Source organism: Branchiostoma lanceolatum, chromosome 15, assembly GCF_035083965.1.
Source record: "Branchiostoma lanceolatum isolate klBraLanc5 chromosome 15, klBraLanc5.hap2, whole genome shotgun sequence".
Lineage (NCBI taxonomy): Eukaryota > Metazoa > Chordata > Leptocardii > Amphioxiformes > Branchiostomatidae > Branchiostoma > Branchiostoma lanceolatum.
Window position 1 is genome coordinate 14,050,098 of NC_089736.1, and position 27,090 is coordinate 14,077,187.

A 27,090-nucleotide genomic window follows, 5' to 3' on the forward strand; every position below is an offset into this window, starting at 1 on the left:
ACATGGGCACAGAGCTACATGTACTCTATATGGACAATCAAGGAATTAGACTATAACAAATGTAAAGAACATGAGACCATTTTAGATTTTCGCTATAATTTTGATTGTCAATCAGGATCAGTTCAGGTATTATGCTGAATTAAACAAACTGCAGTACGCAGATTATCAAAGTGTTCATTGGGCAAAGGCCACGGACTAGGTGCCTCCTGGTTAAACAATATTCAAAAGTATTGCAGCTGTAGCATAGCACTTAACTACTTAGCTTCCAAGTACGTGGCTGTCCCGCTAACCAATAGCCATGCAGGTGCTTTGTATTGTATAAATTGTGTGGATTGTATCATTTTAGATTTTGAAAATCTGTAAAAAAAAATACTAGCTACAGTCATTGGCTGAGTTCTTCGAGAATGCTTGATAGCAAATACTGAATGTTCTTTGAAATGGAGCAATTGCAATTACGATGTTCAGTATGATACCTGTACTGACCCAAAATGATAAGTATATGTATTGAGCTGAAAACTGTTTGTTGACATTTGTTATAGTGACTGCAGTGTTTCTTGATTGTCCATATAAAGTACATGTAGCTCTGCACCAATGTGGCTGCGTGTACAAGAAATATCACATATGCGGAGTTCTGATAGCCCCCATACACAGCCTTTTCACTATTGACCACTTCATAATTGCACATACTTTTTAAGTTAGTCTACTAACTTACTAATTTACGTCTGGCCACTAGGAGCGCGATTAGTCAGGCTATAGGGAACCCATGCTATACGTAAATATAAATTTATGTTAGTATCTTTATCAGAATTATCAGGGCAGCCATTGAAATTTCAGTAATTTTCAGCCATAAATTGTTGGATTTTCGAGGGTTTTATGATTGGGGGTCCCAGAACTGGGAGGGTATTAATCAAATGGCTGTTCATAGTTCCACATACCAATCACACATACAAAGTATGAGCCGATTTGGCCGACCCCCATCTTCCAACCTCTGCCTGGTTTTCTCATGCAATGACTCTTAAACAGACCAGAAAACAGAAGCTGTGATCCAAGGAAATAATATTGATATACCCCTTGTCCAGATGGTTACATATAACGGGAGAAGCTCTTACATCGCACGTTTTTTTACGCGCTCAAACTTACGGCACTCCATCACTGGTTGCCATAGAGTGGTCAGGTTTTGTGCCTCCGTGGGCGTCCGACGGTCTCTAAATTTCCAAGGAATGCGAAGACGTCTGATCGCTGTTATCTTATGCAAAGAGTCTCCAGCCTAACATATATTTCGCTACAAAATCCAATTTCACCTACTGGAAATGACCCATTATCGACGAGCGAGGAAAGGCTTTCCCACCAGCCTACAAACATGCCAGGCCGCTAAATAGTGTCAGCATAGTCCATTGATTTTGTCTTCTGTTGGTTGTGGAAGCGACTGTTTACAGAGTACGCTTAAAATCAGTTCACAGGATACAATAGTTCCAAGGCCTGCAGCTACGTAGTATAGTGTCGTGAGAAATTTAGTTGACAGAGATAACGTTATGATCGGGAAAGTTTGACGTTTAAAGACCCTCAGTTTACGTATCTCAAGCAACGACTACACGTTGCTACGACTGTGTTACACAACGGGTCTGTAATTTGCTTTTCGACCAAATACAAAGGTTTTCATACACACACGTTAATTCTCAAACCTCAACTATTTAGATCCGCTGTTCGTTTGTCAGAAATCCACTTTTGTTTCAGTCGTTAGTCCCTTCGTATGTTCTCGCACCTACACGGGAAACTCAAAACTAATCTTACTGTTACCCGATCCGTATGTGATTTATCAGTCCCAATCCAACATCCGACCACGAGGCCAAAAAACATGATTATGAGACATAAAGTTTTGAAGGGAAATTGTGAATGGCGTAGAAAACATCTGCCATTTCTACGGAGAGTTCCATTGGGCTCCACTACCAAGTGGACCCTAAAATGGCTGCCAGCGCTCGTTGCTATGCATGCGTTGCTAGGGGGCGGGTCACGTGACTGAATACGCCCTATAAAGGTTAGTGTCGTGTTTCGTTGATGTGCACTTGTCCCTAAAATTCAGTCAATTTTTAGACATATGTGGAAAGTAACATTGTGGGACTATGTTTAAAGCTCTGAACTTGAAAATGTCAAAGGAGAATCTGTTTGGATATCTGTCTTTTGTCAGAAGTACACCTGTGTATTGGCTTTCAAATGAAGGCCTGTAAAGGTTGGTGTCGTGTTTCGTTGATGTGCACGTATCCCTAAAAGTCAGTCAATTTTTAGACATATGTGGAAAGTAAAATTGTGGGTTATGTTTGAAGCTCTGAACTTCAAAATGTCAAAGGAGAATCTTTTTGGATATCTGTCTTTTATTAAAAGTACACCTGTGTATTGTATTTCAAATGAATGCGCGCAAAGGTTGGCGTCGTGTGTCGTTGATGTGCAACTGTCCCTAGAAGTAGGTCACATTTAAGACATGTATATATTAACATGCAGTAATCTTTAAACTCGAGTTTGTGGAAACGTTACACCAAGATGTATGCATTGTTTTTTTAGAATATACTTGTGAGGAAGATCTAAGGGTTTTCCTGATATTACTTAGTAATATATACATATATATATATATATATCAAAATAATCACACAGCTTAAAATTCGTCAAAGTTCGTTGACATTTTTTGACAAAAACCCTCCGCTAGCTTGGTGTGTTTATATGCCTCCAGACGCAACAGTTTAAAACATCCGTACCCCGTCCATAAAAAGATTTACAACTTTACCCTGTTTGAATAAAAAAGATAATAACTTTTTAAGTTTCCAACACCCCTCCCCCGAGATGAGGGGAGATCCACTATACTCTGCGAGCTGGAAAATATTTATGTGAGCCACACCAGGAGAGAAAAGATAGGATTTTAAACGTCCGTATTAGCTAATTTATGTACTGTACGTGAAATGCACTGCAACAACATTATAGTATTGCATATTGTTCTCGAGTTTCTCAGCCTAGGGAACTATGGTAAGGGAAGATCAATCATAATCTAGTGATATTGGGGTAAAATCAGTAAACCCTAGGCTAATACTCACAAGTATTTTTAAAGGACAATGCAGAGGTGTAACTTTTTTAAGAACTTGATTTTAAAAGTTGCTGAATGTCAATTACTACATGTATCGAAAATGTGACCCCCTTATAGAGACAAGCGCAAAGCAACAAAACAAGAAACCAAACTTTACACGCATTCGTTTGAAAGACAATACACAGGGGTACTTCAAATAAAAGATTAAAATTCAAAAACATCGTACATTGACATTTTCAGGTTCAGAGCTTTAAACATAACCAAAAATGTTACTTTCCGCATATATCCAAAATGTTGCCCACTTTTAGAGACAAGTGCCCACTTTTAGAGACATGTGCACATCGAAGAAACATGACAGCAACCTTTACACGTATTTATTTGATGAACAATACACAAGAGTACTTCTGATGAAAGACCATAATCCAAAAATATCCTACTTTGACATTTTTAGACCTTCAAACATAGAACAAATTAGTTCTTTCCTCAAATGTCCAAAATGTGGCCTACTTTTAGGGACAAGTGCACAGCAACGAAACATGAAACCAACCTTTACATGCATGCATTTGATAGACAATACACAAGAGTACATCTGAAAAAAGAGTATCATCCAAGAAGATCCTACTTCTACATTTTCAGACCTTCAAACATATCCCAAATTAGTACTTTCCACAAATGTCCAAAATGTGGCCTACTTTTAGGGACAAGTGCACAACAACGAAGTATGACACCAACCTTTATAAGCATGCATTTGATAGACAATACACAAGAGTACTTCTGATAAAAAACTATAATCGAAAAAGATCCTACTTAGACATTTTTAGACCTTCAAACATAGCCAAATTAGTACTTTTCGCAAATGTCCAAAATGTGGTCACTTTTAGGGACAAGTGCACAGCAACGAAGAATGACCGAAAGAATGACACCGACCTTTACAAGCTTGCATTCGATAGACAATACACAAGATTACTTCTGATAAAAGACGAAAATACAAAAAAGATCCTACTTCGATATTTTCAGACCTTCAAACATAGCTCAAAATTTTGCCTACTTTTAGGGACAAGTACACAGCAAAGAAACAAGATACCGACCTTTACTAGCATTCATTTTATATTCCATACATAGGGTTACTTTTGATATAAATCTGAAGTAGATCCCTTTTTTACTTTCCCATATATCGAGTCTTTAATATGGCTCAACTACATATTGTTCGTGAAACATGAAAAATGATCTACTTCTGAGGACAACCACGTGATAACTAAAGAAGATACCAAACTTTGCAAACATGCATATTAAAGAAAACATGTTGATGGATATAAGGTTTTAAATCTAAAACAAAACAAATCTCCATCTTTCTTTGTACCTACAGCACTTCAAAGTTGGGCAAAAATTACGTTTTTTGACAAGGCTTAAACATTGCAGAGCAACTTCAATTTCTGAAACTTCAAAAGCTATTTTAGAAAAGCTTAAACGTCAATCTGTTTGGTCCAAATTTTTGTCTTTCCGTTAAATTCAAGTTTCTGCTTGTAATCATGTCCTAATATGTGCAAATTTTCATGTTTTTCATATGCGCCAATCAGTGAAAATGGCCCCAAAATAATTTGGCTTGTTACTATGGCAACATTTGGATTTGAGCGGAAAGAAAGCTATTTTGAGGGGGTTTGGGCCAAATCGTTTTTTTTTTACATTTGCCACCATTGTTTGATCCCTACAGATATTTGCTCTTGAATAGTTATCAACAACATCTCAGATGTCCCTATGTTTAACAAAGGCTTTAAAAGGTCACTCTTTTCCCTGAAATATGTGTTGGAGACAACTTACCGGTTCGAATTATCTTCGACTGGTTGCCTGCAGCCACCCTTGCAGTCACAGCAGAAAATGTTGCATTCATACACTCCACAGCAAGGACTGGGCCACTGCAAGACCAACATACAGTCAAACGTGTTATTTTGCTATATCATGCCTCCTGACAAGAAAGTTCTAAGACAAGCCCTTGTTAACTTACATAAGATAATTACTCTTAATTTTGTGCTCTGTGAATATGCATGTCGAAATATACAATTATTAGCTGAAGACCTTTTCTCACACGGCTTTGCACTCGTCTTAAAACCACGAACATTTGCTCTAGCCACATGACTGCACATATCCTATTGGGTAACTTACATGGGTGCCATCTGCGCAATCGTGGCATATCGGAATCAGCCACCCATAGCAGTCATCAACTCTTGTGCAACAGTCTGACAATGCTGGGTCCACCATCAGCACCGTCAGGAGGGCGGACAGGCCCAGGAACATCGCCAGTTTGTAGGTCATGGCTGTCTGTATAACGGAAACATTTGAGATGAGATAAGCTGGTGGTTTTAATCTCTGCACTTCAAACCAGGCAGAAATGCCCTTAAGTGGTAAACTGCCACACCCGGAAATCATTGGTGAGGATTTATTTCCAACAAATGGAGTTCAGTTACAACAAATTCGAAAGCCTCCAGGTGATCCAGTGGTTGGCGATTTCCTTTCTGATCACAAGAGGAGGCTCGCATCCAGCTTCGCTGTCGGCGTTTCCAATTACCATTTGCTTGCTACCGATATAGGTTGTTTTCTATTGAAGGGTGAATAGTTCCATTTGAAATGAATGTTCCCTTCGTAAGTTGCCTGGTAAACTTCATCGGTTCAGGTTTATATCGATCATTCATCAAGAAAGAAGGATGGAATACTGAAGGAGTATTAGGAATGATGTTGTGGACACATTCTTGTGGCATTTGGAAGTTCATTACAGACTCTTGTTACATTTTCCGGGGGGTTATGAGTTATAAGAACAGCAAGGTTCCTTAACTAAAGAAGTAATCTAGTGGAGAGTCCATCGTGAAGCTGCGGGTGCCGATACGATCGCATTTTCATTATTCTAAACCAAAAGAGGCTTAACAATTTCAGTTTTACTAACATACTCTAGTTTAAATACCAGCTTTTTTTCAAAGCTTATTTTAGCCGGTTACATACCAATGATGTATAGTTTGGTCTCCTGTGTCCTGGTATTAACACCAAATGACGGAATTTGTATGAGGGTACGTACATTCGGTATTTTCCAATCGGACTGTGTTCCAATTTTTTGGCATACACTATTTCGACATGATTTATTTCGGTATTTAATGTTTGGACATTAGAACAAGCAATGTATAAGTATATCACCTGCGATATTTCGATATGTTGCCCTATCCCATATGATTGTATGTAATCAAACTCATTTGTATGCACTTATTCGTTTGTATGTATGTATGTAGTAGACCTTACGAAATTCGCTGTGCTTTTGTTGTGTCAATAAAGATCTCTCTCTTTAATATGCTAAAAAATACACTTTGGGCGCCTGTGTAAAAACTTGTGATGGTTCATTCCTAAAAGGATGATTTGGAACAACGAATGAATTTTGCATGGGAGCGAGGGAGAGGGGGATATGCTTTATTGCCTTTCTAGTTTGGGTATTTCACTTTTAATGTGAATGTTGTGGAAGAGGGGCCGAGGCAATTAAGGTTGTAGGTTGCAGAGGCGGTGACGGCAGGCTTTACCCCAGGCTTCTGCCAGACTGCTCCAATGGACGTGTCCAGCTCCATGAAGTCTGGTAGGTCAGGGCTGATGGACCGGGTCCTGGGGTCGCTGCCGGGGTTCAGTAGGTTCGGTTTGGTCCATCTTATAGGAGTAGAGGCTGATGTTCGAGTCCACGTTGACTGTCCAATCCTGCTGGTTTGACTCCGACGCAGATGGGACGTTTTTGATCTAGTAGTAGCTGTAGAACTTAAAGGGCGAGGACTGTAAAGGTATTGTCCACATGCGTCACAGGGCCCTGGCATTCTGCGACCTTAAGTTGCTGGTCGACTGAACTTCCAGTTAGCCAACTTGACCCTAATAACTTCCTGTCATTATCTATTGTCAGAACCTTGTATTCTGTCGCCGTTTTGTCTGCGCTTGGTAGGTTGGCTATGAAGTTGGCGCGACCGTAGGCGTCACTTATGAGATGGAAGACGGTTTCGGAGCCAGTTGCTGCTCCTGAAAGACCCAGAGTCCCGTCCAGTTTAAACTGCAGTTTTGGTTTGTGGGGCTTTCCATCAGCAGGCTGATTCACTCATTCCGCAACTTCCCTTTTTTGGTTGATAACTCTGAAAGCTGTCGATGTCTGCCCCGTGTTCCAAGTACAGGTCGGCGTTGGATGCTTAGTCTGTCGCGAAACTCTCACTGGGAGTTGGATGGGGTTTATTCATGTCTACAATGAGTAGTATCACTCCTATGATTGCTGCTACGATTACAAGTGCCCCGACGCATGAAAAAGATCGCCGAGGCTAGGAAAGTTGCAGTTTCCGGTACAAACCAGCTTCCCAATGATGCGATTAACTTAAGCAAAGCTGCAGTTATGTGCAGGGCACTGCCAGCAATTTTAAGGGTCGTTTTCGACTTGCTAAGAGATATGGCACTGAAGACAGGCCGACGATAGCAACCGCTGCACCAACTCATGTCGCCATGAACTGGTTCAAGTTCCGCCCGAATAACTTTTGCATTATTTTCATGCCTTTGCCTGCTATTCCTGCGATAGCCTTTCCAGCTGCAGATCTAACCCCGACTCCCCCTTTTTCCTGTATTCGGTAACAGATATTTTGTGAAGCCATTGAAAGCTCGTTATATGGCGTCCTGGCAGCTGCCTGACATGAGATTCTTCCCGACAGTTTTCCAGCCCATGACTTTATAGATCCAAAGTTAAACATATGTACTCAGTGAGCGTCATTGTGATTTATTAGGATTAATGCCATTCTATTCCTTTTTAATAAAAACGTCCAATCAAATATTTCATGTCTGTGCCATCGTCCTGAAATGAACTGTATGTTTATATTAAGCTTTAGAAAAAGAGACCGATTGGGACACTTAACAAATTGGATAGGTGTGTTTTCCTTGACTCGAAGGGAAGTAAGTTAAAGGCGAGTTAGGTGTATTTCCCTTGAATATGAACCCGGTGAGACACAGGTGTGATAGGTGTGTTTTCTCGGACTGGGGATAAAGTTAGACACCATGTAGGTGATTTGGGTGTAGTTAATTTGCCTAGTAGTCTCTACTGGACCTGCTGGTCGACTTAAAAAAGCATTGCACATGTAAACAAAATACATGTAAAAACTGATATCACCTTGCCCTGAGCTTAGATATATGGTAGTCGCAGACAATCCATGTGGATAAGTAAGAATGCGGGGTTTCGCGTTATACTTTAGAGCGCCCATCACGAGAAAGTCGAAGAAAGCACCAGAAAAAAAAACGCCAGAAATTAGGCAAGATCGTGCCATCGTAATATAGTCTAGTCACTGTATTATATTGTTGTCGATTTTTAACGATGTGGACCTTAACCTCATCTGAGGGTTCCACTAAATAGGTTTCTCTGACTGTATTTGTATCTATATCTATATAGCCGGTATAACCGCCATTCGGCGTAACACACAAGCTTCCCTGGTATGCGGCGCAGTATCAGCTAGTTATGTTACGCCGAACGACCTGTCACGTTCCTTCTCTCTTCGAGTGACATCCACTGCAGATCCGTTTTCATTTTGGTGACACTATTACCCCCGAGGTCCGCTGTTTCATGCAGCTCAACCAGTGACTTACCTCTCTTCTTGTAGAGAATTAGAAAGTATTACAAAAATGACAATGGTTCGTTTTTGAGTTTCGTTGCATTTTGTACATATCCTTCAAAAGTATGTACGTACTTGGTTCTTCAATCATCAAAACGCAACTCGACTGGTGAAATTCCCGTACGAACGATGTTGGCCAAGACTAGTAATATTCCCGTACGGACGGTGTTGGCCACGACTGGTGAAAGTCCCGTACGGACGATGTCGGGCGTGATTGGTGAAATTCCCGTGTATGCAATGTGGGTACTTAGTAGTGAAAACCCATGCGGGCGATGTCGGTCCCAAGTGGTGAGATTCCCGCACGGGCGTCCGCGCTTCTAGGTGGAGAGGTTCCCGTAGCGGGAATTTTACCACCTGTATGGTGCAGTTCCCGCACGGGAACCTCGCCAATTCCCGTACCTCGGCTTACCAGTAAATGGAGGTCCCGTGTTTGACGAGAGTCACACCTTGAGCACGTAAAAGAACCCACCACATCTTTCGAAAATGAGCAGGGGCATGCCCCGGTGCGAGTGGACCAAAACATTCCGGCCTAAATTGGGTAGGGGATATCCCGAGCAGCCTTCGTAACCCCTGCTTCTCCTATTGGGTCAGTGAAGCCAATGCTTGTCTCGAGCATTGATTTTTTGACCTAGGGTGAAGAGATGCTGCTACAGTAAGAATTAGTTCAGTGCTTAGATGAGTGGCCCCCTATGGCCTTGCACTGAGCGAGTTCGTAAAAAAAAAGGGTACAAGAATCTTAATCTTAGAACAAGGAACTTATTCTAGGTGTAAGAAATTCAGTCTTGAGGACAGAAAGGTATTCCTGGTGCAAGAATCTTAATCGTAGAACAAGGAACTTATTCTAGGTGTAAGAAATTCAGTCTTGAGGATGGAAAGGTATACCTGGTGCAAGGACCTCAATCTTTAAAGAACAGGAAACTCATTCTAGCTGAACGAATTTCTTCTATTCAGTCTTGAGGAAAGAAAGGCATTCCTAGTACAAGAACCACCATCTCAGTACAAGAAACCTATTCTAGGTGTAAGGAATTCAGTCTTGAAGAGAAAGGTATTCTTGGTACAAGAGTTCCAATCTTAGTACAAGAAACTCATTCTAGGTGCACGAAAACAAGACCTTTAACCTTTAACAAGGAATTCAATTTAACGTTATGTGTAAGAAATTTTGTCTTAAACATTCCGACTGCAAGAACAATATTCTAGAAGTATTGATTGGTTAGCTGTAAGAACAAAATTCTAAGTGCAAGAAAAATATGGGTTTCTTGAATTTGCTCAAAACAGGGACTTTTTGAAATTCTTGTACACAGATTAATGTGCTTGATGCAAGATAAATTTCCTTAGTACAAGAAAAAACAAGGAAGAATAAGAAAAATAAGAAAATGCATTTTTAGTAGTGTGTATATTGTTTTCAAATACACGCGTGACTTTGTTTCTACGAAAAGTTATCATGAAGTAATAAATTAGGGTAAAGACAGATTCCCAGTTCACATAGATAATTGAAAAGGTATTCAATATAAAATGTAGACCATGGTAGAGTATGATATACATGTCATCGCTGATATAAACAATTTTAGATCCGTCTCCTGTCAAAGGCTATCAACTTGTAAACAGCAAATGGTTGTTGACAACTAAAAACATATTGTATTTGATGGGTATCAGGCAAGGACTCACATGATTTCAAAACTACGTTGAAAAAATTATGTCTACATGTATTTGGAATTTTCTCGCCAATCTTAAAGTTAGCATACCTTTAGCTATAGAATTTTGATTGACTTTCGCTCTAAAAGTCATAGTATTGACAAACGGTTTTCTGTTATCGACAATTTTCAACACTTGTTACTTGAGACCTCTTTTCAATACAGGTACATTCGGTAAGCTTATAGTCGCCCAAAATATATAAAAAGCAAAAAAAAAGAATATTAAAAACTAAACGAACAGGTCAAACAAATAACCAACCAAACAATCAATCAATCAGTCAACCAATTATTCAACAAAAGACAACAACCTAAGACTAATTCCATTAAAACACTGTGAATTACATAATGATCAGGATCATTGCTTAGTACCCAACGAGTATCTTCGGCGTAATCACTCAACACATGTCACTTTAAATATATTTGTAGTCTGTAGCATAGAGTCTAGTCGTTCTCAAGACAACAGCAACACCAAAATCGTTAAAACAACGAACTAACAAATCGATAAATCAATCAAACCAACCAACTAACCAGGCGGCAACCTGTCATAAAGCCGGTTAAGAGAGACCCCCTAACATTGTATGATAGGCTCTATTGTTAATTGCTATTTGTTTCATCGGGGACAGCATTTAAACTTTACCGATACGCAACAACAAAAAATATCACAGACCATAGCCAACGTGGTTTGTTGATGTAAGGTTGCCTGCAAAGGGCTCCAAATTTTATAAGTTTCTACATGTGTTCAGCGCACTACAGCACAGAAACCCTACAACAACTTATACACACATTTTGTTTAACAACAACATCAAACAAGAACACAAATAAAAACAAGCACGCACTTACTTGTACTTCATTTGAAATATCTGTAGTATAACCTCTTTCTATTGGCATAACTAGCCAGATTCATTAAAAGAAAGAAAAGAAACTTAGCTGGGTAGCATCATGCAACCTATAGCTAAAGCCCCAGGTAAGCCCAGTTTAAACATAGCCGAACATGGCTACCCAACACTAGCCGACCCAGGTCGGCGGGAGTTCGGGAGCATTCTGATCAGTTTCTTGGCCACGCCTATCTTTGGCGCCGAACATGCACCGAACATGTTCCAACTATCTCCTAACCAGTATATGAGTTGGTCCTTACTGAGCCCCGAATGATTTCTAACCTACGCGCCATCATCCCGACCTCTTGCCGCAGGCTGCGGAATCTCTCCTGACTTCTCCCGGACCGATCGCCAATCCTCTCACGAATTAAGATGGACATACTCAACGACTTTCAAAAGGGGGGTCATTTTCTTTGTTAATAAAAATTATCCATTCTTTAATGTTGTTAACATCTCCTGGATATCGAATTCACATCACGGTTAGGTTCAGTACGGCTTGTAGTGTTCTTCTTTGTTTTGGGCCGAGTGAAGATCTAGGGGATTCACCCAGTAGTAGACCATAGCCGACCTAGGTCCCGAATCACTCTTAACCAAGGTCGGGGGAAAGTCGGGTGACCATGTCCGGCTTTGTGTAAAGCCCCCCCCCCCCCCCCCCTTCACCGGACCCGCGGCACGCTGGCGGCGTCAATGCGTCCTAAACTGAATTTGTGTTATCATTGTCTTTATAATATGAATATCATTCAAAACGTTCAAGTATGATGAAAGACAACAAAACACACAAAATTAAAAAAAAAACATTCGTTTATTGTCGATGAAATTCGTTGAGTGCTTTGTCATTTTGATCGGCCGCAGCGATACCGCCAGCGTGCCGCGGGTCCAGTGAGAGGGGGACTTTACCGGGGATTAAAACCGCGGTTAACGAGGTGGTACCATTCTCGGGCGTGCTTGTTTGTTTGTTCAGCGTTATGTTGATCCAATAAGAGGCTCATCAAAAAGTTATAGGAGGAAAAACAATTCGCTTCGGCTGCATGTCTTTCGTATTTTATTTACTTCGAGTGGACGGGCCCGAGTGCCCTGCAGCTTTTGGGCAATCCATGCGCTTGGTCTCACGCAGATGCCCAAGGAGCTATAGCGACATCCTCTTTTTTCCGTAAAAAAAAAAAAAAAAACGCGTGGACGTTTCGACGGTTTACTTCTAAAGTTTAGCGGAATAGACTGAAATTATTTATTTCCTCGGTGGTCAACGACAAACTTTCATGGCCCGAGTGCTGAGGCACGATCGGTCCTTTCATCACCCGTACCTCGCCATTACCCCCGCTTCTTATCTGCGCTAGATTTACCTCCGCACTCTCACATTCACTACTCTTTGTGCCTCTCAACTGCGATTAATCAGACAACAAGCCCTCAAAGCTCAAGTCGGTCGGATGAATGAAGCTGAATGAAGGGAATGCGTGTCCGTAGATATCGACCCGAGACCGACCTGACCACACTTCCCAAAGCCATATCTACACGACGTAATTTGTCTGCCTGCCACGACAGCTTTTCCACCCTATCGCTTGGTCTTCAGCTCTCTAGATCTCCATCACGCACAGGTTAGAGAGGCGACAGGCCACAATTCTTCAGGCAAAACCTGTTAGGTCGATTAGGCTGGGCTTGACCAATAATTTCCTACATTACGTGGTGTTTGTCTTTACCCGGGGGGTACGCAATCTTTCTCCGCGCTTTGGAATGATACTGCGTACCAGGTAAAACAGCAAGCTCTTTTACCAAAACTACACAGAGCGCACGTCAAAAGGCAAGAATATACAAATGGTGTAGGTAATGAAATGGTTCGAAGGTATTTGAAAAAGAATGCCATCGACACTTCTTTAGGAAAGGGATTTTGTGTGTTATGTGAAAACGATTTGGTTAGCGTATCTCCCGTCTCTAAGATATCTAAAATTCTGTTGAAATTTGGTATCATTTTTGGAGGAAAGGACGGCTTAAAAAACAGAAACATTCCTGTCTTCACAGCCCCGAACTAACAATTCCCGTTTAACCTCTATATTCTTCTCTGAAACAAAGTATTTTCATTTAAAGAATACTGATTACAAACCTAATAAGGGAACGGAATAACGGTCGTCTTCAGATTCGTTTGGAAATTATTCTAGACTTTGTGTAATTCATGGGTCAAATAAAAAGAGCATGAACCTACTTTTTTGTGTTGTCTGTGCGCAGAAGTTTCTGAAGTGTCGCTGTCTTCTCCCGGCCCGGTGCGCTCTAATCTTCGTTGCCCAATCTAATGAATTTATACCAGTATGTATGCAAATTTTCTGCCAATCATCCGTAATATGCCTTTTAATGAGGAAAATCTTTTCTCCATATTTTGGTGACAGGGAGGAACGCACTTCTGCGATTGGCGAAAGTAGCCTGGGTGGGGATTTTGAGGAGGAGCTAAGGAAAGATTACATCATCCCCGGGTAGATAGCGCGAACACGTATTCTACATAATGATATGTAAGATGCAATTAGCCGTCGGACACGATCTCAAGTGAGCCGTCTACTACACAACAATGGAACAACTTAACCGTGAATCCTGACGTTTCAACCAACACATACCTCTTGCAGTTTGTGCCACACACTGCGAAATAAAAACAATCCTCTGACTGTATCGCTGACAAGCGCATTTAGATATGACAGACGAGCGCCCATGATCAGCAACTGTGCACCTAGTGGGCACCTAGTACCTGAGAAGACGACATCTATAAGATAATACAGACCTAATTAGTTTTAACCTCATACTTCATCATTTTTTTTGTCTTCAGAGAATTCAGTGCACGAAATGGTCTCGGATCCCAGCGGATACGTACAGGGATTCCTCCGGAAGTATTCCAAAGCCAGTGCGGATTTAGTCGGATCCGTTAGTTACGTTGGATCCGCCTGTATCCGTCAGTATCCGCCAAAAATACAAAAAAATCCCTGTACGTATCCGCCGGGATTCGGGTTCAATTCGTTCAGTAGAAGATTTGTGACTCTAGCTCTATGTTCATAGTATCACGAATCGACCATGTATACGGAGATTCTCTGTGCATAACTGTAATAGCCATAATTTTTGTTGCATTAAACCATAACGTCAAATGTGTTCCTTATCCATGCAGCTTTTTTTCAAGTCTTGTTTTAACAAAAATGATGTTGTGGGATAATTCTCTGTATACTGTGAGGTTTTTTTTTTACATGTTGCTAGATCTGTACATATTCGTGACAATTACAAATTCAAATACGACTTTGCTTTCGAGGAAAATGCCGTTTTGGGAATATTTTAGATTCGATCATTCTAAATATACGTAGAAAATCCTTAAAAATAAGATTTCGTATTCGCGGTAATGCGGTTTTGGGAATCTTTAGGATCCGATCTTTCGAAATTTACGGAGAAATCCCTGAGAACACGACTTAGGATCCGTGAAAAAAACTCATTTTGGGATATGTTAGGATCCAATCATTCCGATTCCCTACGAATCGAGCTTTTGGATATTTTACGAATTCCACTCGCATCCGTTTGTATCTGTTACAAATACATAGATATCCCTATCGTGGATTTGGCTGAATTCAAGACCTTTTCGCCCAGTGATCAAGATGTGGAAAACAAGTTGTGTGCAGAGAGTGGGCGTGTATGATAGTCAATGAGTTATCAAGGTGTGGGAGAGAAGTTGTGTGCCTCAACATTATCGCACGTCAGGTTTGGATTCACATTGGATTGGGGGCGCCTCAGACCTCCCGCTGGGTGGTCGCACGTTACCTCCAACTCGCACGGGCCATGAAAATGCCTGTCGTAAGACCGCGTGGGCAAGTTCACACCCAGGAGAAAAGCGGTCGTACGTCAATGACTTATGTTCTGGTCGTACATCGTTATCGCACGTCCAATGTTTTTCCAGTGTGAATTGGGTCCAAGTTTGCGATCTGAATAGTGTTACGCGTTACGATAGCAGGACGTGTCAATAACTTCTGACGTGGTTGTAACATGCAGCCGGCCTTCTTTATAATTGGAACAAGTACAATATCAATCATGTTTGGCGGGGCATGTCCGGGTGTTGACACTGGTCTGTTATTAATTAAGCATATGAACGCTTGGATACATGCAAACTGTTCGAACATCCACTGCAACAATACCCTCAAACTAAATGTCAGGTGCGTTTGTGTAGTGATAAGTTCAAAAGGTGCGTTGATGAAGATCAGACACATCCCGTTGGAACCTAATACAAAAAGGTTTTGAAAGTTCAAAGGTTTTTCTACTGTGAGCAACATACAAAGAATTAATGGTCATTACAGCCAAGCCTTTTGCACAGACACAAATGTTTTGATCGCGATTTTCATCAACCACAAAGTCCAGATTCTCTAATGCCCGGCAGGTCGTTTTCGCTCGCTTAAAAGCCTGATTTCTTTTGGCGTCTTGACAGCCCAATTATATGATTGAAAGTTTACTGCAAGTTCTTGCCCGTAGGCTAATTGCAAGAACTTTAAAGGACGGACAGACAATGGTTAACAATACAGTATGTGACTATTCTAGTCTAAATACCGACACTTATTGGGTTCAACTTGTTTTTCCGAAACAGTGGAAGACGAAAGATCCCACTTTTTCTGTAATTTGTGGGTTTTGTGATGTTAAGATGAGAGTAGCTTTATTTTTGTCTGTAAACGTGGAGAAATAAAGATGGAATTTGATGGCCACTTTCTTTCGTGATCGTAGAAGGGGCATTTTGATGAAGTTCTTTCGCACAGTTAAGTTTTGAAAACATTTAGAGGCAATCGGCAAGAACATGTGAGGTCCGCGTTCCCGCGCGCGAAAACGACACCCCCTGCATATAATAGAGAACCTGGCCTTTGTTAAAATTCGCGAATCAGCGTGTGCCGTGTCTTAGCATACAGGTGTTTCAAATATGTCCGTGGTGTTGACTATATGCCATTCTGTTACTAATTGACCATATCTACGCTTGAACAAGTACAAACTGTTTGAGCTTGAACATCAAAGGCTAGCAAAGCGCCAGGTGCGTTTGTGTAGTGATTAGCTCAAAAGGTGCGACGATGAAGGTTAGACATTCCCAATTAAAACGTGATATAAAAGGTGTTGAAGGTTTAAAAGGTTTTTCTACGGTTGGAAAAATATACAATGGCCATGGCCGTTGCAGCCATATCTCTTTTACAGGCACGGGATATAATGAGCATTCAAACTGCTCTCACACAATGTTTGCAGAAGGGAGGTTTGCTAGCGTGATGGAATTTTCCAACGCGAGTTCAAATCGCTACACTAAAGAAACAAGTTTTAGAGAGTAATTGATATTCTTCTCGAATTTTAAGTATTTTTGGTTGTTTATGAAGATTTAAATTGGTGTGTTCCCAATGACTAAGTGTTCAAGATGTTTCAGAAAGACTTATAAAAGAAAATAACAGTTGAAAATGCAGTATAAACACAAACAAACTGACAGCAGGCAGCCCAATACAGATTTGTCTGTAGCTTGGCATGCATGCAATCTGTACAGTGTCAACAATGTTCAATTTCCTTCTTTATCACAAACAAATGCAAGTTCTCCATCCACAAATGTTTCACAAATATTACACTTAAGAAGGAGATTCTTGAACCTTCATTTATCAAAATGTGACTTGGTTCATTAGTTTACAATTGTCTTTTCGTGTCATCATTTTGGGGGGACGGTGCAGTATGGTTAGACACGAACGCTAGGCAGTCTTAAGACAAGCCTCGTTCACAACTACGCATAACAATTAATGAATGGCGCTATCTGGGCCCTGATGCAAATGCAAATTATTTATTATGTGTCTAGATGATTAATGAGAAAACGTGTGGAAATTGGTAATTGTATTCGCAACATTTGTTTAAGAATTATTGTTATCGTACACAACAAACACCGACAAACTTGCACTGAACTTATTGATGATAATAGATTTGATTGGAACATACTATCAATTTATTGGAATTCTTGATACAAGACATTAATCTTGAATTCAGGAACTGTTTCTAGGTTTTTAAGGAAATCAGTATTGGGGAAAGAAAGGTACATGTACTTGTATTCCTGGTACAAAGAACACCTCTACTTACAAGAAACTCATTCTAGCTATAAGAAATTAAGTCTTAAGGACTGAAAGATATACCTGGTGCAAGAATCTCAATCTTAGAACCAGAAACTCATTTTAGGTGTAAGAATTTTAGTCTTGAGGACAGAAAGGTGTTCCTGATACAAGAACCTCAATCTCATTACAAGGAACCTATTCTAGCTGGAAGAAATTCAGTCTTCAGGAAAGAAAGGCATTCTTAGTACAAGAGCCCCGGTCAGGAAGTACTTCTAGGTGTAGGAAATTTATTCTTGAAGAGAAAGGTATTCTTGGTACAAGAAAATCAATCTTAGTACAAGAAACTCATTCTAGGTGGAAGAAAACAAGAACTCAAAATGTTTTTCTTCTTCTACTGTTATATTATGGTCCCTGAATAAAGCATCTGACTGGTAAATAACGTTCAGTTTATCACTATATTTCTTAAATCGCACAAGACCATGACGAATACATGTAGACGATAGGTCAAATATCTTTCCTGTGCGACTCACTCGCTGTATATTAACTACCGATCGCAATATTAAGTTCAGAATTGTAGCTATATATGTTCTATCCCTTTATTGGGATATTGCTTCATCCGACTGAAAATTAGACCCCAGCATTGTGCATTTATTTCAGCAAGTTCACTACGATACAGTAAAATAGGTTTAACCAAATTGTTAAAGGTACCCTAAGCGATTTCAGGGGGTAAAACTTGAAATATTCTGGGGAAAGCAATTCTGTTTGGTGAGGTTGAAATTTACATTTACTTCCCTATATTAGCACATCTGCATCATTATTTCATACTTTGGGCGTTTAAAAATGATACAGAAGCAAGCCACAAAAGGAGTATTTTATTTATTGGGTCCCCCCAAAAATCAGCCCAGAATCCAGCCGTAACCGTTTTCTGTCGACAATTTTCGGTAACTTCCGGCCGCGTGACGTCACAATGCCCAAGCACATTGAGCCATGACCATGTGATTATTTCTTCGGAAGCGTTCGGGACTTATCGGTCAGAATCGTGCACGTTCGGAAGATTTGAAATGATAACTGGCCTCCAAGTGCTCAGATTTTCAATGTCAGTTCCCACCACACAACGACATCACATTTTTGCTCCATTATGGTCAATATGCGATGGAATAGTGTTATCTAAACTTACTATGTTTAGAAATCCGAAAAAAATTGATTTTGAATATATGACTTTCAGCGCCCTAATATTGGTTAGGTTGCCTTTAATGTAAGTTTTAAATCATTTGCTAACCAAACCCTTAGCTAAGAACCATAATACAGCCTTTTCAATACCAATGAGGCCACAACAGGTAATAACACATGATATGCGGTACTGTTTTGAAAATCCCAACACACATATGTATTACTGTACTGTTTTGAAAAGAACCCAACACACTTGTTGAGAAGTTTAGGGGTGACCCAATGTGCTTGGCAATAAAAGTCAACTATTCCCAAGAGACCTATTCCCAAGGGACCTAGAAATCAAGTGTTTTTGGACATTAAATAAAGGTTACAAATAAGTGTCACATTTATTTGCCTAAGGATTTTGTACTACACATTTCCTGACATATTTTAAGTTTTTTTTTACGCGCGCGGGCGCAATTTTTTCACGCACAGAAAACCCATTCCCTAAATCTCCAGCCTTTTTCGGGGTTGAGCTGCCAAGAGGCATCAAATTTCTGACCCTACATCAGTTCTGATTGATAAAGTTGAAAACAGGTTTCCTGCATTCCGCACTCTAACAAATTTGAGCTTTGGTAAGTTGATGTACAAATGTACAGTGTATTGCACCATTTGTATCTGTTCACCTACAATATGATGTTCAAAATAACTCTGTCCTGATACTGTTTTGTTTTATATTGTTAAAGGCACCCAGAGCATTTTATGAGGCTTGAAAACTGATAATATTCTAGATGCTGTAATCTTTATGAAATTGATATTCAATGCCATTGTTAATGACATTTGCATGCAGATTTCTTATCAAAAGTGATCAAACTCAAAAGCGGCACGAAAATAAGCTAAATGGTAATCTTTTAGTTTCACGCGCCTACTAGTAGTGTAGATAAACCCATACCATAGCACCACCCACCTCCGCCAAAATGTAGAAATGCAAAATTAAAACATATAAATGAAAATATTTGACAGATATGCAGTCACTCTCACATCGGTTTAACCGCTAATTGTGATGGACAGTCAGGATCAGTCTATTACATTTTATAGGGCTTGGATTTTCTATCAGTTATCAACACACAACGACATCGTGTCTTTGCTCCTTTAATGTCGATATGTAATGGTATATATAGTGTTATTGAAACTTACTATTTGTAGGAATGACTAGAAATTCGAGTTTTTTCATTCAAGTTTTAAGCCTCATAAAATGCTCCGGATGCCTTTAAACTCTACGTGTTAAATTACTTTGGTCAAAATCAAGAAATAAAAATAAAAACCACACACCAACCCTATCTATTCCAGGACCGTAATAAGAAACACAACATATTTTTTCTGAGGCCTAAAAAAAATCCTTTTATCTACTTGCTTTAAATGGTAAACGGGCTTGCAATTAAACAGCCCACCCATACCGGAAGGTATGAAAGTAAAGTTGTTTTTGTGTGAATAAACCAGTCTATAGTGCTGCATACCTAAATTCTTTTTCAGGTTCAGGTCCGGATACAAGTCAAGAGATTCAGTTTCAGGTCTGTCTTTTCCAACAGAAATTCCACGACCAAAAGAAGGTTTAAGATAGTTCAGAACAAAAGGGAGAATATATGTGTGAGATATTATTTTGCAAGTCCGGACTTGTTTTCAGACGTTTAGGTTTTTTGGACTTGAACCTAAATGTCAGGTCCAGTCTGATTCAAGTCCAGGGTTTAGGTATGCAGCACTAACTCTTCCCACCTATGGACCAGCAAAGACAGCAGTCCAGCACTCGGCTGCTGACGGATCTTCTGAAAAAACTGGTCGGGGAAACCCCTCAGCAGGGAAATCCACATCTTCTGGTGGTCGATGCCTAGAACATTCTCCAAGACAAAGACGCCGTAACCTGTCAGAAACGGCCAGTTCAGACCAACCGTAGCGACCGAATACTTGAGCAGTTTTTTTTAGATACTCCAACGATGACTGGGTGGGGCGTTCATCGCTGAAAACAGATTGCCGTCTTTGATTTTCAGAATAGATCCGCCAAAAGCAGTTGAGGGCTTGATTACACCGAAACTAAAGAACGCAATATCTGAACGTGGATCTCCGATGTACTCAAATCCGCAGAAACCCTCGGCGCAGTCTTCAAGTACGTATAGACCGTGCCTTCGCGCTATGTCAATCACTTCACCCATGTCAAACCATTTCCCATACAGGTGCGCTACAAGTACAGCTACAGTTCTCTCTGTGACCAGACCTTCCAGAAGTTCGACTTTTGGCGGGAGGGTCTCCATGTGGACATCTATGGGAATGACCCGTACACCGTGGTGTCTGACGACGCGGGCCATGTCAGGAATGTTGATAGCGGACATGATGATTTCTGAGCCTGGCGGAAACTTCTTGACCGTAAGAAACAGGTCGAGTCCCGTGCGGACGGAGAGGCAAGGCAGGACGTGGTTTGGGTTCTGTGCGGTCGTCCATATCTTCTGGAGACGGCGTGTGTTCAGCTGCCGGTCTGGTGAGGAGACAGTACAGTCCCTGATGCCGCACAGGATATCTCGGCATGAGGCATCTATATTAGGTTAAAGAAATCAGGGATTAAGATCTAGACAGAGCAAACAGATACTAGTAAACAGATCTGAAATATTGATTCCAAGGATTTTTCATTATAGATTGATACAAGCTGTACATTTACTTATCTAATTATTTATCTATTTATTGGTTCAGCATGTACATGCTAGGGTTGCCCAACTAGCCGTAGGCTATTTCTTTAAGGATGAACCCATGTGCGGTCAAAGGTCTTCAGGTTTAGGAACTACTTACACCGGGAAGGACCCCTACTCATTTCGATGAGTGTGGTGGGTTCTTTAACATACTTAAGGTGTAGCTCTCCTCAAACACCGGACCTCCATTTAACGTCCTATCTGAGGGACGTCCCTAACCGAAGCTAGGTACGCTTTTACACCTGAGTGAAGTGAGGAAAGCCGTGTAAAGTGCCTTTCCCGAGGGCACAACATTGGGGCATATCGGTGGTTTCGACCTCTCGGTTGTGGGTAAAGCACCCTACCGATAATGCGCCACACGATGCCCCTATGTGTTGTACACTGTATTTTTCCTTACTTCATACAGTAATACAGACAGATATATTTTTCTAAAAGTTGTTACGTGCTGCCTTGAACATCAATCTCCTAGAGGGAACATCCCACAAAGGACTGGCTATATGGGGATGTACCCTTCATATATCATTCTCAAGACATCCATGAGAGGAGACTACGTGTATGTTTTGCTGGTCATTCCTGGAAGAGTTCTTCTTCTTCTTTACTGCTTAGCCTCATATCTGAGATTATCAGCAGTTGCGCATGTGTAAGATACAACACAAGTGCCCGGTACAAATAAAACTAAGGGAAAATATTAGGAAAGGCGCTAAGGGACGTAAACAACTGAATTGTGAGTGCAAAGGACAGGACAAGTGAATTTAGTGAGTTAGTAATACATAGAGTTTAAGGGAGAGATTGTCAGCAATGTTCAGGCTTTTACCTAGGATTTATAGACAAGGCGTCAAAAAGGGGGGGGGGGGCAATGGGAACCAGAGCTTCCCAATGTGCTCTATGGATTCACTGTTAGCATTTCATGACAATCGATTTACAAAAATTTACATGCTGTTCAACTGTCTTGTATATGTGGAATGGTCCATTTTGCAGTGAGGGTGTGGGGGGGGGGGCGCATGTGCATGTGTATGTAATTACCAGGGATTCTGGGTCAAAACGCCAGACTACAAAAACTTACCATCAATCAAATGGATTCCGAGACATCTCGGCCCTTGGGACAACTCGGCCCCTAGCCATTCAGGACGACTCGGCACCAAGCTCAGGACAACTCGGCACCTATTACTCAGTAACCTGTTATGTCAAGTATAGACCGGGATTCTACAGGCCTGACGGTGCCTTGGTTCCCGTAAGACGCTACCCAGCATTCGTTATTATTTCCTAAGGGCTCCCTTGGAAATCAAATACTCATTAAACTGAAGGGACAACCCTAAAGATTCATAAAAAAGAAAAAGTTACAACAAGTATGCCCCCCTCCCCACCCGGATATAAATGTAAGTACTTAGTGCTGAATTTCAGAGTAAGGAAACTTACCAATAAACAAACTCCCGTAAGGCACAACTCCAACCAAAGCCATCAGAATCTTGCATAGATAAATCCTCTCCTCACATACTCCTTCGGGTCATCTAAATATTCTCCAAAGTCCAACAAAACATACGGAACTAACTATGTTTTGTAACAGGTGACAAAACAACCGCCATTTTGGAACTAAACAGAACTTTGAACTTTGAACTTTGAACTTTATTCACCTTTGAAGCGGTGGCACATCGGCAGCGCCGAGTGCTAAAAGTACATACTTAACGCAGATTGAGATATCATAGTTAACCAATATACAAAATCTAGTCGAGAGTATCGAAGAGTAAAAATAAAGTAACAGTATTAGCTGGGGCATGGGAGCCAAAGAAGTTCATAGAAGTACTATTATAGCAGTAAAAATAAAATATAGATAAGATGATAGCAGATAAATGGTAAACCTTAACTAACATTTCAATACCTAGCTGAAGCAGGAAACAATGGAATTTATATACTAAAAACAAACGAAATTGATATGAATAACAATACACAACTCGAGGGGAGTATGATAAATAGTGCCAGCTGGGTGGCAGGTGGATTACTTATTTAACCATAGTGGTAGGGGGGGGGGGGCAGGTGAAAATAATATAAATAATAACAGTGGAGTCTTGGCAGTAATCTGGGTGTAAACAGTTAGTGCGAAGAGCTATAACGGGCTAGGTTTACATGAAGCTGTGGTTTGAGGATATGATGTTACATAGTAACTGATAACAATCAACAGAGAGTAGTGAGATTTAACAATGATAAACCATAGTTATCGTGTAACTATAATAGGCATAACAAAAAGTAGGCTGGGTGACAAATGGTTTACATAAGCAACATAGCTGGTTTTTAGACAATCAATTTGAAAATAATAATAGAGATCACATGGCGTGGATAGAGTAGTTACATAGATGTAAGGTTGCATAAAACTGAACTTAATTAAAACTGTAGTGAAGTGGAGATGGAACACAGTTGGCCTTAACATTAACTTGTGGTGTTGCAGCTCCTTGTAAGCCATGCGTTGTGGATGTACCTCTTAGCAAGTACATCAATGATTGTATCCCATGGACCCTTGTATCCTAAGAGTAGATGTTTTTTCATTTCAGTGTTACTAGATGTAAATGCTTCCCATAGAAGAACTCCCCCTGCCTGTGTGAGTTCTGTTTCAAGGTTGGTGAATAGGGAGACTCTTTCTCTGGTATATTTAGGACATATGAATAGGAAATGATGTACTGATTCTTCCTCTTCCCGGTTGCAGTTGGTACATTTTCCATTTCCTTTGTATTTTTTCCAGGATAGTTTCCTACCTTCTAGTTCTAAAACTTCTGCTCTGGCTTTGAATTTAAATATACTTCCATCTGTGTTTGTGGAGTCTTTTAGATAGTCTTCAAATCTGGGCTCATGCTTGTTACTGATCACAGTCTGTTTACTAGAGGCCATGGTGTTTAAAAAGGTGTCTTTCTGTTGGGCGGTATGTATTCTTAGTGCTGAGTTAACCCAGTGTTTGTTGATAGGTGAGTGGTTACACCATATGTGGTCCAGTCCTATAGATGTGAGAAGATTTTTCATGTGCTTAACCCAGTACCATTGTATAGTTTTCCCTTTCTTCATCATATCAAAAATTTGAAGAAGAACTAGTTTTGGCCATCTCTGGTCTTCCATTTTTACGAGTCGGTCATAGTATTTTAGTCTAAGTTTGTCCTGTAAGCTTGTAATAGATTCCCATCCAAGTTCACCAAACACATTAACTTTACTTGTACCATTCGGGGCTTTAAACAGGAATTTGCCAAATTGGTATTGTAAACTTTCAAGGTGGGTCCTGTCCTTAATTGACGAGGGTGCCCAGATACTGCTACCATAGTTTATGCTTGGTACAATGATACTGTTCCATAGTGTGTCACCATAAGTAAAGCGGTTAAAACTGTTGTGGCCTATTATTGTAGACTTGCATGCTGCTGTGGTTCTATTAGCCTTCTTAAGGGTCTCACTTATGTGTATACTGTCATTCAGGTTTCTAGATATATGTATTCCTAGGTACTTATAGCTTTCACACTCTTCTAGGCTGAGGTCCCCCATCTTCCACTTCCTAGACGGATCCAGTTTCTTCCCTACTATAAGGACTTTTGATTTCTTCTCATTAAACTTAAGCTTGAGTCTCACTCCGAAGTCGGCTGTGATGTGTAGCATGTGTTTAAGCATCTGTTCATTTTCAGCTAAGAGTACGACATCATCAGCAAAGAAGAGTCCACTTACTAAAGTGTCTCTGTTAAATTGAATACCAAGGCCGTGAAGTTTTAAGGATTTCGCTAGTTCGTTCATGTAAAGGCAGAACAGAATAGGGGACAGGACACAGCCTTGCTTAACACCAATATCTGAATCAAAGTAGTCTGTCTCTAGGTCGTCGAACTTAACTTTGTTTTCATAGCGCATTGTGGGTAATAGGTCAAAGGGCAGGAGAAAATCAAAGTGCGGTAACCAATGGCAACGGAATGTTCAGGCCACAGAAGCGTAATCAGGCTTCCTATCTTTAATATATGGCAATCATGTAAGAAAGAAGCTGTCTAAAGTCACCTACCTGAGTTTAAGTCCATGAAAAGCATGCATTGGCAGGGGTGTCAGGCCTCTAAAGTTTCAATTTAGAGCATAATTTCAACTTTCTAATCGGCGCAACCCCTACGAAACCGGGCTTGTTTACAGAAGTTGACCTCTGACCCCCTTCTCCACCTGATAATCACACAAAAACACCAAACTTCAACTGCCTACAGACACCACAAACATGGATCCAAGTCTGATTTTTCAACACAATTAGAAGGTAGAAACCCTTACCTGTAACATCCAGCTCAGAAATACCAACATATCCTAGAAAAAACCCTTTTACAGCTACTTTTACCAAGGGTACCAAACCTAAAAGGCTAAAAGTTGGCCTTCTGCGCCTGCGCCAGTTACTGGCGTGCCGCTTTAAGCAGAAGTGGAGAGGGAAGACCATCATAGGTGTTCCCATGATTTAGACACTTTAAAGAGATCCTGTCATCGGATTTATTTAAAATCAATATCTTACAATAAATAAGACGGCGACCAAAAGAAAATAAACAATGACTTTTTTAAAGGTGGCCAAAGCAATATAAAATTCTAAAATCTTTATTGAAGTGATATTTACTAACACTGTTTAGCTCATATGATAATAGCTTCATACTTTGAGCATTCTAAAACCTCGAAAAATGTCATCTCCTTAGTTTCGCGAACCTCCAAAAATCCCAGCGGAGATTTTCAGTTAGTCGACGACGTCATATTTTTGCGTCATGGACGTCGCTATACATTGTGATAGTGCTGTTTGAACTATTCATGTATAGAAATGACTAAAAAAAAATTGACTTTCAAAATCCTATTTCCGGGCCCTAATATTCAACATTGGGGGGGGGGGCTGTACTCATTAGTTGTATTACCTCAGAAGTAGAACATATGAAACTTTGATTCATTCAACATGTACAGAGCTAGACTACAGTTACTAAATATAGCATTTCTACCCAGCAACTTACCCAGAGTGCAACAGAAAACAGGTGACTACGAGACAATTTAATCAAAAAGTTATAGGTGTTCCAAGGCCTCACGCCGTTCTTAATGAAATGCCTGACTAAATTATGCATTTGCAGCTTCGTAGGTATCCAGAAGCCCCGTGCCGGCGTAGTTTTAGTAACAAAGATCTTGATTGGATATCTGACGTGTGAAATGACCGAGTGAAGTCCTATCAGGAACAGTGATTGGTTGAACCAAACAATCGGACGAAAAATATTGCATATTTAGACCGCACCCATTCATTTTCGAGAGACCACCTGTCCAACTTTGGGCGTCACCGAGCTCTTGCGCCTCAGGAACTCAGTAAGTTTGTTTTCAGCGTCTTTTATACATTTTTTTTGCAGTTCTACTTCATGTATTATGATAAGTTTACTTTAAAAGTACTGAACTATTTCGACATCACAGAAATCACTGCTGGAATGCTAAATTGTTGAAAACCGGGTAGGAATATTTTAAATTCATTACCTTTTGTTTTAAAACTTTCAAATGCCGTATTTTCTTCCTTTCCAAGTCCTCATCTGGTTAACATGCTACAGAGAGTCGTTTATTTCACACGTCTGCAGTAACACAGTCCATTTGAGCACCGCTTATCAGGAAACATGTAAAAAGAATTGCGCTTAATTACATCGGTGCGGCAGAAATATGCAGCCAGAGGCTACGTTACAAACTACTCTCCAAGCAGAGGAGGGGTTCCGGCTGTTTTTTGACCTATTTTTTGGCGTTTTTGTTGGGCTTTCTACTTTGTCATTTTTTTTCGTCTCTTCAAACCACGAGAGACAAAAAATGACAAAGTAGAAAGCCTGACACAAACCCCTAAATGCGTCACAAAACAGCCGGAACCTCTGCTTGG

The 27,090-nt window shown here is 40.5% G+C and overlaps 1 protein-coding gene across 1 annotated transcript; it reads right to left on the minus strand.

The window, feature by feature from the left end:
* Positions 1-5,191: 5,191 nt before the first annotated feature.
* Positions 5,192-22,825, minus strand: LOC136420279 (GDP-perosamine synthase-like). The gene is made up of 5 exons (XM_066407130.1): positions 22,647-22,825; positions 20,486-21,079; positions 20,269-20,413; positions 6,625-6,745; positions 5,192-5,386 (listed from the first exon to the last, which is right to left on the minus strand). The coding sequence occupies exons 1-5, from the start codon at positions 22,687-22,689 to the stop codon at positions 5,192-5,194; spliced, it is 1,098 nt and encodes a 365-aa protein (XP_066263227.1). The 5' UTR covers positions 22,690-22,825.
* Positions 22,826-27,090: the final 4,265 nt, after the last annotated feature.